The sequence below is a fragment of the Hibiscus syriacus genome, unplaced genomic scaffold, assembly GCF_006381635.1.
Source record: "Hibiscus syriacus cultivar Baekdansim isolate YM2019G1 unplaced genomic scaffold, ASM638163v2 tig00110328_pilon, whole genome shotgun sequence".
Taxonomy (NCBI): domain Eukaryota; kingdom Viridiplantae; phylum Streptophyta; class Magnoliopsida; order Malvales; family Malvaceae; genus Hibiscus; species Hibiscus syriacus.
The window spans coordinates 7586876-7602289 of record NW_024062685.1 but is presented as its reverse complement, the minus strand read 5'-3'; the positions used below and the strand labels follow the sequence as shown (position 1 = coordinate 7602289).

The window sequence follows — 15414 nt, the reverse complement described above, 5'->3', positions numbered from 1 at the left end:
TAGGAAAATGTCCAAATTATGTGTTTAGTTTACGATGATAGTTGTAAACTTTTAAATTCAATCCGAACGTCCATACAAAGGAAGATCAATGAAATTTCAAATAAGTATCATCTTGATCAGTCGTAACGCGTCAAATTCAATTCTAAGAAAACATAAATAAAAGAACAACCAAACGAAATGGGAAAACGAAAAACATGCCACAAAAGCGGAGATAAAAGTGCCAAAAAGACAGAGATAAACGTGTCACAAATACATAATTACTCTTATTAAATACTAAAAATGCAAAGAGAAAAGAGAACTGGTAGTCGACAACCAACATCAAAATCAATGTAACCGTCGACTAAACAAAATAAAAACAGAAACAAATTAACCTAATATATATAAAACGATATAAATTCAAATAAAAAAAAGGAAGGGGAAAGATGTTAGGGCTCTATAAATTCATTTTTTTTAAATTTATCTATTAATATAAAATCTTATACATATCCTTAAATATAATCTTCCAAAAACTTGTAACATCCATAAAAATTAATATAAATTATTTCAAACTTTTTTATAAATAACACTCTTCTTTATCACTAAGATTATTTAATTAATTTAATATATATATATATATATATATATATATATATGACTTGTTGACCTTTTTATCTAGAATTTCGAATGTTATTTGATGAATCATATTGTCGTATTTATTACAGGAGTAATGTACGAGTGCCATAGAAAAAGTAGAATATAATAAGCATTTAATGTATCTCATTTTCTTTTAATAAATTAGATACAAATAGCTATAAAGAAAAGGACAACAGCTCTTAAAATTTAGGTAAAACCCACATGTCCCCACTCCCAAAGCACAACGCACCAATTTTGCAGAAAACAAAAAGGGGGTATTTTCCCTCCCTCTTTTAGGCACAGGAATCTAAGTGCAACTTGTTCCCCATGCAAAGCCTCAGCTCACCATGTCATCCTCAACGTGTCTTCTCATTAAACCTCCCAATTCCTCCATAAAACCACAACCCTATTCCCCCGTTTCTCTCCATCTCTTCATCTACACATTTTGCACAAGTTCATCAAGCCTTGTTGTCTTCTTCTCTTTTAGCAATGGCCGAAATTCGTGATCGCAACCAGCCTCACCAGGTTCAAGTTCACCCACAGTACCGTTACGACAACCCGGCCGGAGTCGGTTACGGTGGTGGTGGGAAGAACTATCACGGTAGCGGACCATCCGCAACCCAAATTCTATCGGTCCTCACGCTTCTGCCCGTCGGTGGCACACTGCTTGCGTTATCGGGGTTGACGTTAGCCGGCACCGTCATCGGGCTACTAGTAGCGACACCGGTCTTCCTCCTGTTCAGCCCGATTCTGGTCCCCGCCGTCATAGCCATTTCCATGGCGGTGGCGGGGTTCTTGTCGTCCGGGGCATTCGGGTTGACGGGGTTATCGTCGTTGAATTACGTGTTGAATCGGGTGAGGTATGCGACGGGGACGGAGCAGATGGACTTGGAGGAGGCACGGAGGAGGATGCAGGAGCGGGTGCAGGATATGGCGGGGTACGTGGGGGCAAAGACCAAGGAAGTGGGGCAGAAGATCGAGAGTAAGGCACACGAGGGACAGGTTACGACCGCTAGGACATGAAGCTGAACAAGGTGGATTAATAAAGACCTGCCTTTGAGAATAAAATGCAGGCTTTGGTTTGAGTGGCACAATTACTGCATTATATTACGTTTTTGCGTTTAAATCCTTGTATTCCAATTACCAGTATATTATATTATGCACGTCTGTTTTTGTGTTTAAATCCTTGTATTCCATTTATGTATGTTTTTGACACTAAAATGTGACTCCATCGAAAATTATTGTGGCTTAAAAAATTATTAAATTTAACTTGTGCAACTTATTTAAAGTGGCTCCTCCGAAAAATATTGTTGAGTTCCCTTATTGATGGTAAGGTGTATGAAAATAATCAATCGTAGAACTAAAGCTCAAGAACTCAAGAGGCAGGAGGGTTTATGCAAGAAGGCCTTTACGACGAGCAGTCGAGAAGGTCCGGTCCTACAAGAAAATGAAGCTTAATGTGAAGATGCGCAGAAAAGAGTGAGTTCTCTTTGTTCCGACACTTCATTTGTTTTGTATAATACATTCATCTAAAACTGCATTTTTTTTGTTCTGCCTACTTGCCTCAAATTGTGTAAGATTTTTTTGTATACATTTACGGGTTGAATGTGTAATACTTGGGCAGAAAAACTCTGTAGGTCTTGAAAGAAATATGCTCGAAGTAGCATCGAAATCAAATCATACAAATACAAGTGATCAACAAACATTTGCACAAACTTTCGAGTTTTCCCACATTGACAAGAATAATAGCTCTTTAAATGTTTAAAGTTGACAAGAATAATCGCTCTTTAATTGTTTAAAGAACTTGTCTCTACAATTAACCACATTTGCGGTGAATGATACATAGGGATGACAAACGTGGATTCTGCACTGTACTCTTTCCAGACCCAATTGAGACGGGATGAGTATAACTTTAGTGCGTAAGTGGACAGTGGGCGGGTGTGAATTTAGAAAGTGGTACTCGTCGCAGGTAGTGGGCGGGTGATAGGTTTGAGATTTTACCCACTTCGCATCCGCCCGTCCCACTAAATACCCATTAAATTTTGAACCATTATGAATTTAGGTATAATTTTATAGACTAATTTAGAAATCTTAATATTGTATAAAATATAACTTATACTTTATGTACTTTAAGATCTATGTTAACACTTAGCTTAGATAATCATTAGTTTATTTTATTATGCTTCTTAATGGACGTGTTTGTTTTATGTTTGTTGTTTATTTATAACTTAAGGTTGCTGTCATGCCGGTCTAGTCAAGTACGTCTCCAGTTGGGTCCAGTTGGGTAGTGGGTGTGGATTTGAGAATGTACCCGCGTGTGGATTTGAAAATGTACCCACATAGGCGGGTGTGGATTTAAATTTTTTTACCTATCATGGGTGTGCAGGTGATGGATTTGAAAAAATATTAGATGGGGATAGAGGAGGGAGTATCCGCACCCGACCTACTCGTTTCACATCCCTAATGATATGATCGTAGACTTTGTATACTTGAGAGTTCTTTTCAGCAACGTTGACCACAAGACGAGTAGTTAGGAGGTCTTCGGCTTTTCCAAGAAACTGAAGATCATGATGATGTCTGTTACGATCGCGTAGGTCAGGTTTTCCTTTATATCATTCTAAGGGTGGCTTGAAGTGCCTATCACATTTGACGAGAGAGGAATAATAGAATCTTTGAGCGGGGGAGGAAGAATGTTGCCGATATGGTTCTTGAGGTCAGGGAAAACATACGGTTGAGGTTTAATGATGCACTGATAAAACGGGGAGGCATAAATGATATTCTTTGTAATGCCTGGGGTATAGTTGGTTTTGGGGGAGGTTGTTTAGTCCCGTATTGAACATAGAAGATGAACAATTACAACTCATTTCTGACATTCAATCTTCTTGATGAAAAGATGAACAATTGAATCGAAAGTGCCGATGCTTCCTATGTTAGCATAATGAGTTAATGCATGTTGTTTAGTGATTTTAGAAATTTGTTAGCAGTTAAGGCTGTTAATGTTTAGTTGAGGTTGTTAATGGTTAGTTACAAAGTCTTTTAAGACTATAACAACTATAAAGAGTTGTATATAAACAGCAGAGGAGTTGTAAACCAGATGTGGTATTCATTTTCTGTTCAATATACTTGTATTTTGTGTTTTTTCACTAAATTGGTTGTAGCAACGGCTATAACGTTAGGCAGTTAGTTGGTTGCAGCATGAGTGTAATGTATATAAAGCAAGAACTATACTTTGTAAAATCATATTATCAATTTCATTCAAAGCATTCTTTACAGCAGTTTACTATCTTAGATAACATTTCAATATGGTATCTTTCGCCAAAGGTCTTGGATTCTAAGCTCCGACTGCGGTAATGGCGCTTGACAGTCCGAATGTCTCCTCAACATCTGGAGGAGGTTCGTTGGTGCGCTCGCTTGTGTTCACTAACAAGAAAGTGAACGTCGTCTTGGTATGAGATGAACTTCTTGCTGTGGAAACAACAAGTACTGCTCACAGTTCGAAGTCATCGCTTGGAAAGGATGTTGACTGGCTCGATGGTGGCACCACCAGAGACTGTGGTCGATCAGAATGGTGAGGTTGTGCTAAATGAAGCGTTTGAAGACTTCATGGCCCAGGACAGTGCGCTCGCATCCTGGTTACTATCCACCATCAGTCCACAACTATTACCTCAATTCGTTGGTGTTGAGACAACAGCTGCCGTATGGAACAAGGTCACGCAGTTCTTTGCTAACCGCTCCACCACAGCAGTAATGAATCTGCTATACAAACTTCAATCTCTCAAGAAAGGAGATGATAGTATGCGTGTATATATCACACGTGTTAAAGAAGTGTGCGATGCGCTGGAATCTTGTGGAAGTCCTGTTGCACCAGTTGAGCAGATTGTAAGTGTGCTTAAAGGACTACCTCGTGAATACCAGTCCTTTATGGCGGTTATAACCACCATACGTGAGAAACCTACTCTCGATGTTGTTAGTAACATGTTAATTGATGCTAAAACTCAATTGGTTGGATTTGAGTTTTCAGCAGACAACCTTCCAATGAGTGCACATGTGGCACAGGCTGCTAATAGGTTCACTTCTGGTTCAAGAACCAACCAAGAAGGTAATCGCAAATCTTACTCGGGTGGTTGATCAGGTGGTCGTAGTCGAGGTCGTCCCTGAGTGCATTGTCAATTGTGCGGTAAGACTGGGCACTTAGTTCAACAATGCTGGTACCGCTTTGATCGTGATTTCCTTGGTGATGGCAGTGATGCATAACAATATAAAGCCAACTCTAGCAGTGTTAATTTTGCTGACAGCACACAGTATGACTCCTACAGTGAAGGAAGAGCCACTGAGCTCCCTCAAGCCAATGCAGCTTCTTCTTCGCGTAAGCATTGGGTAGTCGATTCAGGTGCCACGCACCATGTGACGCCAGATGTTGTCAAGCTAGCTCAACCATCTGACTATAGGGGACCAGGTAACCTTCTTGTTGGCAATGGTGCTTCTCTTCATGTTGAAACCGTTGGTAACGCTTTAGTTTTTTCTCGGTCACAAGCACTAAAGTTAACCAATATCTTACATGTGCATGAGATAACTAAAAATCTACTTTCGGTGTCCAAGCTTGCTAGGGACAATCGAGTCTTTCTTGAATTTCATGCCAACGATTGTTGTGTTCGAGATGAAATTACTTGCAGTGTTCTACTTCGAGGAAAACAGAACGGGGGCCTTTACTTGTTCGAGCTGGCTGACGGCAGGCATCCGGTTAATAACCAAGATAGTGTTAGCTTAGCTACTACCTCCGAGGCGCTTGATTTGTGGCACAAACGCTTGGGGCATCCCTCTCTTCAAACACTAAAAGATGTTTGTAAAAAGCTACATGTAAAAATTTCAACTAATTCCAATAAAGTTTGCTCGGCTTGTTGTATTGGGAAAAGCCATAAACTGCCATTTGAACACTCGCAGACGGTATATTCTGAACCCTTTCAACTTGTGTTCTCTGATTTGTGGGGTCCCGCACCTACTCCTTCAAACGGTTTTCGATATTACGTTGCCTTTGTAGACGCATGTACTCACCATTCTTAGCTCTACTTGCTAAAAGATAAGTCTCAACTTCTAACTGCGTTCCAATTGTTTAGGAGTATGGTGGCTACACAATTTAACCTCTCTATTAAAGCCATTCAAAGCGATTGGGGTGGTGAGTTTAGACCCCTGAATACCCTTCTGGCCAAAGAAGGGATTATGCATCGAGTAACATGCCCACATACCTCTGAGCAAAATGGGGTTGTGGAGCGAAAACATCGACATTTGATCGAGCTCGCCCTTGTTCTTCTTGCTCAGGCTACGTTACCATTAAAATTCTGGTCTTATGCTGTGACCACAGCAGTCTATCTTATTAATAGACTTCCCACTCGAGTATTGCAATGTACTTCTCCATTTGAAAGATTGTTTAACAGGAAACCTGATTATAATTTTATGAAGGTGTTTGGTTGTAAGTGCTTTCCACTTCTCCGGTTGTTTCAAAAGCACAAGTTCATGTTTCGTTCCCAGCAGTGTACCTTCCTAGGCTACAGTCCTCAGCATAAGGGCTACCAATGCCTGGCAGCGGATGGACGAGTTTACATATCTCGCCACGTTAAGTTTGATGAACTAACATTTCCTTTTGCAGAATTTTAATTCTCTCGTGGTTCAGGGAAGAAGAATTTGCCTGCCTTAGATGTAATTCTGCAGCCGAAACGGTTACGTGTACCTATGGCTTCTTCACATGCAAACGCCTCTCCTGGGATTACATTGACCCCCACTTCTTCTCGTGATCTCGTCATGCCTACTGAGTCAAGTCTACAATCAACTAAAAACCAACATGCCTCTCCTTCACAAGCATCGGTGTCTCCTTCTACAACCCTGACTCCTCATGAAGAAACATGTCATGAGTCACGTGCACCTGAACAGCCTGAAGCTGAGCCGGTTGTTATATCTAAACAACCTGTAGCTGAGCCAGTTGTACCTGAACAGCCTGTAATTGAGCCAACTCTGGTGTCACAATCGAAAACCACAACCAATATGCATCTGATGTACACACGCAGTAAGGCTGGCATTTTCAAGCCCAAAGTTCTCCTTAGCAACCTTGATGAGAGCATCCCAGAAACTGTCTATGAAGCTTTTCAATCTGAGAAATGGTCTGTAGCTGTCCTTGATGAGTTTAACGCTCTACAGCAAAACAGTACCTGGACTCTAGTGCAACTCCCAGTAGGAAAGAAGGCTGTAGGATGTAAGTGGCTCTTCAAAGTTAAAAAGAATGCTGATGGTACTGTTCAAAGGCACAAAGCACGTCTAGTTGCGAAGGGGTACTCACAGGTACTAGGACAAGATTTCCAAGAGACGTTTAGCCCTGTAGTTCGGTTCTCTACGATAAACATCATCCTTTCACTGGCTGTCTCGAAGAATTGGCCGCTTCGGCAAATCGATGTTAACAACGCTTTTCTCAACGGTGGACTGACTGAAGATGTGTTTATGACACAACCACCTGGATTTGAGGTGTACAATCCTGATGGCACGCCTCTTGTCTGCAAACTACAGAAGGCGCTCTATGGGCTACGACAAGCACCACGTAACTGGCACAACAAGCTTCGAGATAGCTTGCTCGCTCTTGGGTTTCGAGGGTCCAAAGCTGACAGCTCCTTGTTTGTTACCGATCAGGCTGGCACTCGCACGTTTATCCTTGTATACGTTGATGATATCATACTGACTGGAGAATCACTCAGTCATATTGAATATGTGATTTGTGAACTCAATAAGCAGTTTTCGCTCAAAGACCTTGGAGACTTATCCTATTTTATGGGTATTGAAGTCAAACGTGATGCTAACTCAATTGTTTTAAGTCAGAAAAAGTTCCTGCTCGATTTACTGGCCAAAGCGAAGATGACACGTGCTAATCCGACTGCTTCGCCTATGGTTGTAGCTAATAAACTCTCTAAGGGTGAAGGTGACTTGTTAGTTGATGCATATGAATTTCGCAGCATTGTTGGTTCCTTACTATACATTTGCCATACTCGACCTGATGTGGCTCTTAGTGTGAGCAAAGTTGCGCAGTACATGCAAACTCCTCGCGAATCCCATTTTATGGCAGTTAAAAGAATCCTTCGATACTTGGCAGGCACTGTGGACTATGGGTTGTTGTTTTCAACTGCTGGCTCTAATATGTCTATTACTGCATTTGCGGATGCAGACTGGGGAGGTGATCTTGATGACAGACGGTCGATGTCTGGTCATTGTGTATTCCTTGACAAATGTTTGGTGTCCTGGCAATCAAGGAAGCAAAAGACAGTCTCTCGGTCAACCATGGAAGCCGAGTATAAAAGTCTTGCGGATGCAGCTGCAGAGGTCACTTGGGTGAATACCGTTCTTGCTGATTTAGGTGAAGACTTGACTTCAACACCAACAATCTGGTGTGATAACTCAGGAGCTGTTGCAATGAGTGCCAATCCGATTTACCATGCCCAATCCAAGCATGTTGACCTCGATGTTCATTTTGTGCGGGAAAAGGTGGCAGCCAAGCATCTACGCGTTCAATATGTCCCAGCCTCTCATCAGATTGCTGATGGATTTATCAAGCCATTAGCTAAAGGTGCTTTTGTATGTTTTCGTGATCAGGTTAAGGTGTGTTTAGTAGAAAAACAACGGAAAAAGTAGGGGGAATATTGAACATAGAAGATGTTGAGTGTGATGCATATGCCAAGAAGGTTGCAGCAGAGGATAGTTAGCACTCAGGTTGTTTTGCAAGCTGTTATAATTGGTTGTAGCAACGACTAGAACGTTAGGCAGTTAGTTGGTTGCAGCATGAGTGTAATGTATATAAAGCAAGAACTATACTTTGTAAAATCAGATTATCAATTTCATTCAAAGCATTCTTTACAGCAGTTTACTATCTTAGATAACATTTCAATATCCCAGTTTATTGCTCGTTGGTTTCTGTAGCATGTTCCCTGGATAATAAAATTCTTCAATTATCCCCAAAAAAAAATTTAAACAAAATGATCTATACGATGATCCAACCCCTATTGGTTTCAGAACCAGAGATAAAAAATTGAATCATCTCTGTTCAAAGCAAAAACCCATATGATCCAATCCGATCCGTTTACTTGGTATTAATATCAGTTCCACATTGAAGCAATGGAGAAGCAATGCAAAAAATCATAAAGAATCTTATATAAAACTGAAAGGGGAATCAGTTCCCCAAAGATTCTCAACTAAACCAACAATTCCTTTTAAAAACTTCAAACACTTTTAGTACTACAAAGCTTGTACTACATCTGGAAAAAAAAACCTATTACAATCCGCCGGCATCTTTGTGGTGGTAGCAATTGACAATGTAACAAACAGATTATACTGTAAAAATTAAATTTGAAGTAATTGACAAAGAACATACAAAAATTAAGAGTCCAACTGATTGACCATTTTACCTCGCTGTACAAATCCGGAAACAGACTCAAAATGTCGCAGCAAAGCCCTTGGCCTTTAGGTGACTCTTTCATGTTGAGAAGATTCGGATGGACTATACTTTGACACTGCAGGTAGACATTCCCTATGCTCTGAATTAAACTGACAACTTCGTCGGCAATACTGCAGCATGCTGTTGACTTTTCATCTTTCTCGACATTGGCTTTGAAGGGTTTCTGGTGCAGAAGATGAGGTTTCCTTGTGACCATGTTGATGATTGCAACATGTCATCCACGAGAACCGTAAATTATGGGTCTTCCAGCATGTAGCATTTGTATATGCCTTCTCTGCGGATTGACGTGTGCTGTAAGTTATAAAAACTGAGCAATTATTTGATGCCTGTGATCTCACTTCATATTTTTCCATATCTTGTAGTTCCACAGATACAAGATCACCATATTGTGAGAAGTGTAGCTTCAAAACATCAACCTAATTGACATACAAATTTCATTAACCTCTCATTGATAACAAAGAGAAATATGAAAACCTCTCAGAGTTTATGCCATTGGTTACGTTTTAATTTAGCTTGAGTTGTCGGAAAGTATGGGGGCCAAGAACATCAGCCCCAAAAATAAAGCCATGTTCCTACAATATGCCCAATGGATCAAAATGCTCTGGTTAAAAAACGGTGTAATTCGGTTATAAATATCATGTAAAAACTAGAAAGCACATAGTTTGGATTATTCATTTTCTTAACAGGTCAAACAGTTTTCAAACGTACGCATGTGCGTGCATATGAGGACCCTCAAAGTAAATAGGAAAACTATGTAAAATATGAACACACCAATAATGGGTTCCGGATAAATCCCCGCATCCAACTCTCATACTGTGTCCAAGTAACATAGCACAAGTATATTTGAATGTACACCTATATCTTGTTTGAAAGAAAATAATTAAATAGCACATGTTTTATGTTATGCCTTTCAGGTTTTCACCTTTGGAGTAATATATCATTACAAACACACCAAAAAGGTCTTTGTGATGTGTGTTTCCTTTTATTTTTACCATTTCCAAAACAAAATAGAAGAATAATTACGGTAAAATCTCATTATATAATATGGATCAAACGCTAACTCTTAAAGGGGAGGGAGGGAGAGAGAAACTCACATCGGCAAAACCGGGAGGCAATGGTGGAATAACTCGAAAAGCAGTAGGTCGGTTGTCCAACTTGTATTTGTTCATCATGACTGGATACCGAACAGGTGCTGACACACAAGAAACCTGCATTGAGCTGGTAGGTTCTAACAATGCCATGGGGTTAGATTTTGGACTATTCTCTGTTGATTTGTTTTTATCCATCATCCCTACAGTGCATGGTGATACTACAAAAGCACCGGGTTCAGAGGAACTTGAAGCTTTTGCAGGATCAGCCACAACCTCCACCTTCTGCCTCTTAGCAGCTTGCCCAGACAGTAGCTCACTCTTGACACCACTAGACTGCACAAGTTGAAACAAAAATAGATGTTAAACAACTAAAATAAGGAGTAATATCCTATATTTAAACTGTAAAACCCTGACGTTCTGTTTTTCCATTGCTACCAACTCACACCAGCATGCTGCATGCGCATGTATTATGTGCATAAATGGCAAATGCCCATCATCGAAATTTTTCGTATCACTGGTGAAAGCATTATGGTTCCTTGAAAAAAAATTATACTATGAAAATATGCAACTTCTAAACCTGCTTGCTTTACACAACAGTTCTTGGAACATGTAAATTTACTCGAGCATTTATTCAGAATCGTATTAGGACTATGGTATATACAGATAACTTATAAACCTGCTTTTCTATACACAACAGTTCTTGGAACATGTAAATTTACTCGAGCATTTATTCAGAATCATATTAAGACGATGGTATATATAGGTAAAGAGAATTCTCGCTACTTGTTTCTGAAGCTTGTCTAACTGGCGCCGGAAGTCATTCCGCTTCTGCTCCAGCATTTCCTGCTTCTTGTGTAGTTCCTTTTTCATCTGCTCCAGAGTCTCTAACTTTTTCTGCGATGGAGGTGGAGCCTTAGGACCATTAATATTAACAGGCTTAGGGGAATTCGGAGAAGGCACATCAGCACCATGGACAACGTTGCTTTTCTGACCAATTGATTGAAGGTTATCCTTTTCTCTATTAGCAACAGGCTGAACTTCAATAACGGAAGCTGTTAGACCACGTGGATTTACTGCTATGCCAGTGCCACTATTTACAGTATTATCAGGTATGCTATCCCGATTAGCCCACCAGAGCTTAATAAAGCGGTTTCCCATTACAGCATCAGGTGACTTCAGAGCAGCTTCTGCCTCTTCCCTCTTTGAGAACTGGACAAAGGCACGCTCACTATTTGATGGAATATAAATATCAATAACCTGTCCAAACTTACAAAAATGAGAGAGAAGAGCCTCACTTTTGTTGCTTTTTTGAGGAATCCCATTGACAAACAGTGTACGAAATGCCTTCTGAGTTGGTTTTCTGCTATTATGTGTACTATCATTCTGCGACTTGAGTGACAAATCCATTTTGGAGCCATCATCCTGAGTTCTGATCTGCTTTACCTGACGAGATGTGCCTTGAGAACTAGGAACTCTACCCCAACCAGGCAAGCTTGTTCTCTGTGACCCAGCACCTCTAATTGGCAATTCATTATGCTGCAAAGACTCTGTTTCATGAACCTTGGGTGAACGTAGTCCTGAGAGAGAAGCCGTTGCTTCTGACCCATTGTTATTCCACAAAGGCTGATCAGGATCATATAAATCAGCCCCATTTGCACCATTTGAACCCAAGGCATCACCAGTCATTCCGGGTTTGCTACTTTTTCCATGTATACCATCACTGTTCATTAAAGAGGTTGAGGGAGGAACACCTGATGGTAGTGGTCCAGGTACAGAAGGGGTTCCCAATAGCTGTGCAGTTGGAACCGTACCAGGAAGGTTAAACTGTGACAACTCTGCAAATCAGAAAAGATGTAACTGGCAAATTAATAATGGGGATGACTAGCTGTTTCAAAGTGATAATAAAAAATCAATTTCAAAGAAGGAATTTTCGACAGCATGTACATTATGAATTGGATGATCAGTTAGATGACACTATAAATTGGAAAAGAAGCCACTCCATCCGTCAATATAGACCATGGAGCAAATACCTATGATGTTAGAATAGTCTAATTGCATTTATCTCTATTCAAGTAGTGCAATTAGTCAATAATTAAAGAAGAAATATATCTGTAAGAATAAATTTCTTGATTAGTGTAATGCCACCGTTCTATCTGGAGGCATCCCTTCAACAAGATACTTAAAGAGACAGTGAAGGAAGCCAATCTACTAGAGAATCGAAGCAGGTAATCTATCTGGTATGCATGTCCCTTTTGTTAGTTAGGGCATTGTCAAAAAGATAAATAGAACAGCTGGGCCCAGGTAATGAAACTAAAGCAACAAGAATATAAGCCCTGACTTTGGTGGTAGTGAAGCACTGCGATGAAGGTACATGACAACATTAAAATGTGTTAGAAAGGAAATGTTAACAGTCAAAAACCTTCTTAGCACATTGTCCATCCTACACTGCTGGTAGCCTGACAAGATAAACCAGATGAACATGGTAGCCTATCGCATCACCATATGACAATATTTTTATCTATATTTTTGTCAAGGCTCATGGAAACCGAATAAGCCACCACAAGTCAGAATCAAGACAAACATTAGGGAAATCCTTACCTGAACATCTTCCACGACAATGTGATTGACACCATGCTCCATTGGGCACATGTCTCCTCGTAGACAAAAACCACGCTCCTCATAATCTCTACAACGCTGGTGGTGAATGCCCATATTCAATGAAGAATTCATCGGAGTCCTAAGGACCCCTTGAAAGCCAATAGGATTGAGAGTATCCAGGCCATTTGGTATTCCAGGCATAAGCCCAAAGGCACTCCACGATGAGCTGTGTGCATTTGAAACATTTGGTAATCCCCTTCCTGGAAAGAGACTTGGAGCAACAGATCCTGGCTGAACCATTTGGGAAGCAATATTAACTGAACTGAACCTAGGATCACATTGATTCCAAGAAGAGACATCCCTTCCTCTTCCCCTACCAGGGCCAAAATCTCCGCTAAATGTTTGGTTCGGTCTAATTCTCTGGTTCAGGTCCGAATTTCCTCTGGGAACTAACCCGGGGCGTCCTCTGACAAAATTGGATGTCAAGTCTTTCCAGGTTTCACCTGCTTGAGATTCATTTTCTCTCATAGGAAGACCATTTTCAAAAGGCTTATTGTGCTTTCTGTGCGGCCTTCTAGGAACTGGATCCATAGAATCTGTCTCTAATGATTGAGAGCGTGTATCACGCCGGCGATGCTTGTGGTTGCGATCATCATCCTCTTCATCACTAACTTCCTTCGCCTGGGGATCACCAATACAAGCAGGAGGAGAAAGACCACCAAGTTTAGGTGATGAAGCTTTCAGCTCCATTGGATCCTATAGAAATAAATAATAAACACGTGTTCCTTTACGGATGCACAGTTCCAGTCTCTAACCAAATGCAGCAGCAGACAACATGAGAAGCAATTTGAAGGAAAATCTAAAATTAAGGGAAAGTGTTAAGGTATGTAATAACAACAGAAACTAATATTAGAAAAAGAAATAAAATCAACTAAACTAAAAGATGTTAACTTGTTAAGAACATTTACATTAAGGAATGCCTGAGGGTGAAAGACTCATGACCATTCAAAAGAAACAAAAGATACAGCAGTTCATATGATCACAAACAAGAGAACTTGAACTGTAATACAACCAATGCAACGAAGATAATAACTCAAGCTAAATTAAGGAACAAAAACAACACAGATCCACAATCAAACTAAATTTCCATAGTTTTATTTATGATGGCAAATATTAGAAGTCTTTTCAAATAGAAATCTATCTATTGATGCTACGGAACACAAACAAAACAGATCCACAATGCCACTATAATATGTCTTTGGGTAGTTAGTATGACTTCCATCTAACAATATCCTAAGTCTCCATCAAAAAGCATATCATCACTAACTCGAGAAATCGATCTTACATTTTCTACAAAATATGACTAGCATAAACTCCAAAGAAGACCTTACACTCAATAAAAACAAGCAAATCAATCGCCTACAACTGATACTAACATAAATACCAAATAACATACAGAGTACACTAAATAAAACTAAGAAAACCATTATTTCAGCACTAAAGAGGTTTTCATGGTCCAGGAAACCATAGCTAACTAATGTTACAGAAAAAGCATTCGGCAAATGTCTGTGGAACTTCTTTTTCTTGTGCTTTTAAGTTACCATAACACTACCAAATGAAGCATATCTGCATCAATAAACAATAATTTAAACCAAATACTAAACCACCTATCAAGCTCGATCAACCAATAACTTACAATCATTTACACACTATCAGTTCAAGCTTAAATTGTGATTCCTCGTCTTTAACCTAACTGAAACAACTTCGATAACAATCTCTAAAGTAAACTACTTAAAACCACATATTCCACTTAAACTACAATAAAGCTAGCCTAATCCAAAAATTTCTATGAAATAATGATATTTAAGTTCCTAAACCCATTGATTTTATTCCCATAAAATTGCCAGAAATTGAAATTGAATAATCAAAGAAACAAAATAATTTCTGTTTCGTAGGAAAAATACATATATATATATATATATATATATTAGTTTTTCTTTAAAAAAAACTTACAGAATATTCTAGAAGAATAGGAGCAATGTCTTCGGAGATATCATTTGATTCCGGATTGAATCCGGCTCGACGTCGAATTAGGGAAGAAGGTAATTTAGGAGGCAACGGGAGGGTATTTCGGGAAGAAAATATATGACGGCGGTCGGAGAAAGGGTCAGGATCGTAAATAAAGCTATAACCGATGGTGGGGTTATGAAAGAATTTTAGAGGGTTTGACGAAGCAGTAAGAATTTCCTTTTCCTTTAAAAAGCAATATATATATAGACGAAATTTTTGACAGAAAAAAGACGCACAAAAGGAGTCCGTAAAAGGAATATATAAAAAATTTGCTTGAGGGCTAGATTTTTGTGTATTTACATTTGGATCCCTTATATTTGAATACTATGCTAAGTTAGCTTTAACCCCCATTTCAAATTAAATATGATTGTGTATTTAATATAGGGTAAAGTATACAATGATCCCTCCCCTATAGGGTATTATTTTATTAAGTCCCTCAACTATTAAAAGTTACAAAATAATAATCTGACTATAGAGTATTACTTTATTGAGTCTCTCGATTATTAAAAGTTATAAAATGATCACTTGACTATTCATTATGTTTCAAACTCATCTTTT

The 15414-nt window shown here is 39.4% G+C and overlaps 1 protein-coding gene and 1 pseudogene across 1 annotated transcript; one reads left to right on the top strand and one right to left on the bottom strand.

The window, feature by feature from the left end:
* Positions 1–1037: 1037 nt before the first annotated feature.
* Positions 1038–1645, top strand: LOC120118730 (oleosin 18.2 kDa-like). The gene has a single exon (XM_039138730.1). The coding sequence runs from the start codon at positions 1102–1104 to the stop codon at positions 1633–1635; it is 534 nt and encodes a 177-aa protein (XP_038994661.1). The 5' UTR covers positions 1038–1101; the 3' UTR covers positions 1636–1645.
* Positions 1646–8891: 7246 nt separating this feature from the next.
* Positions 8892–15037, bottom strand: LOC120118354 (annotated as a pseudogene).
* Positions 15038–15414: the final 377 nt, after the last annotated feature.

Excerpts from the sequence above, each read along its gene's own strand:
- LOC120118730 (XM_039138730.1), top strand. The coding sequence starts at position 1,102 with ATGGCCGAAATTCGTGATCGCAACCAGCCTCACCAGGTTCAAGTTCAC.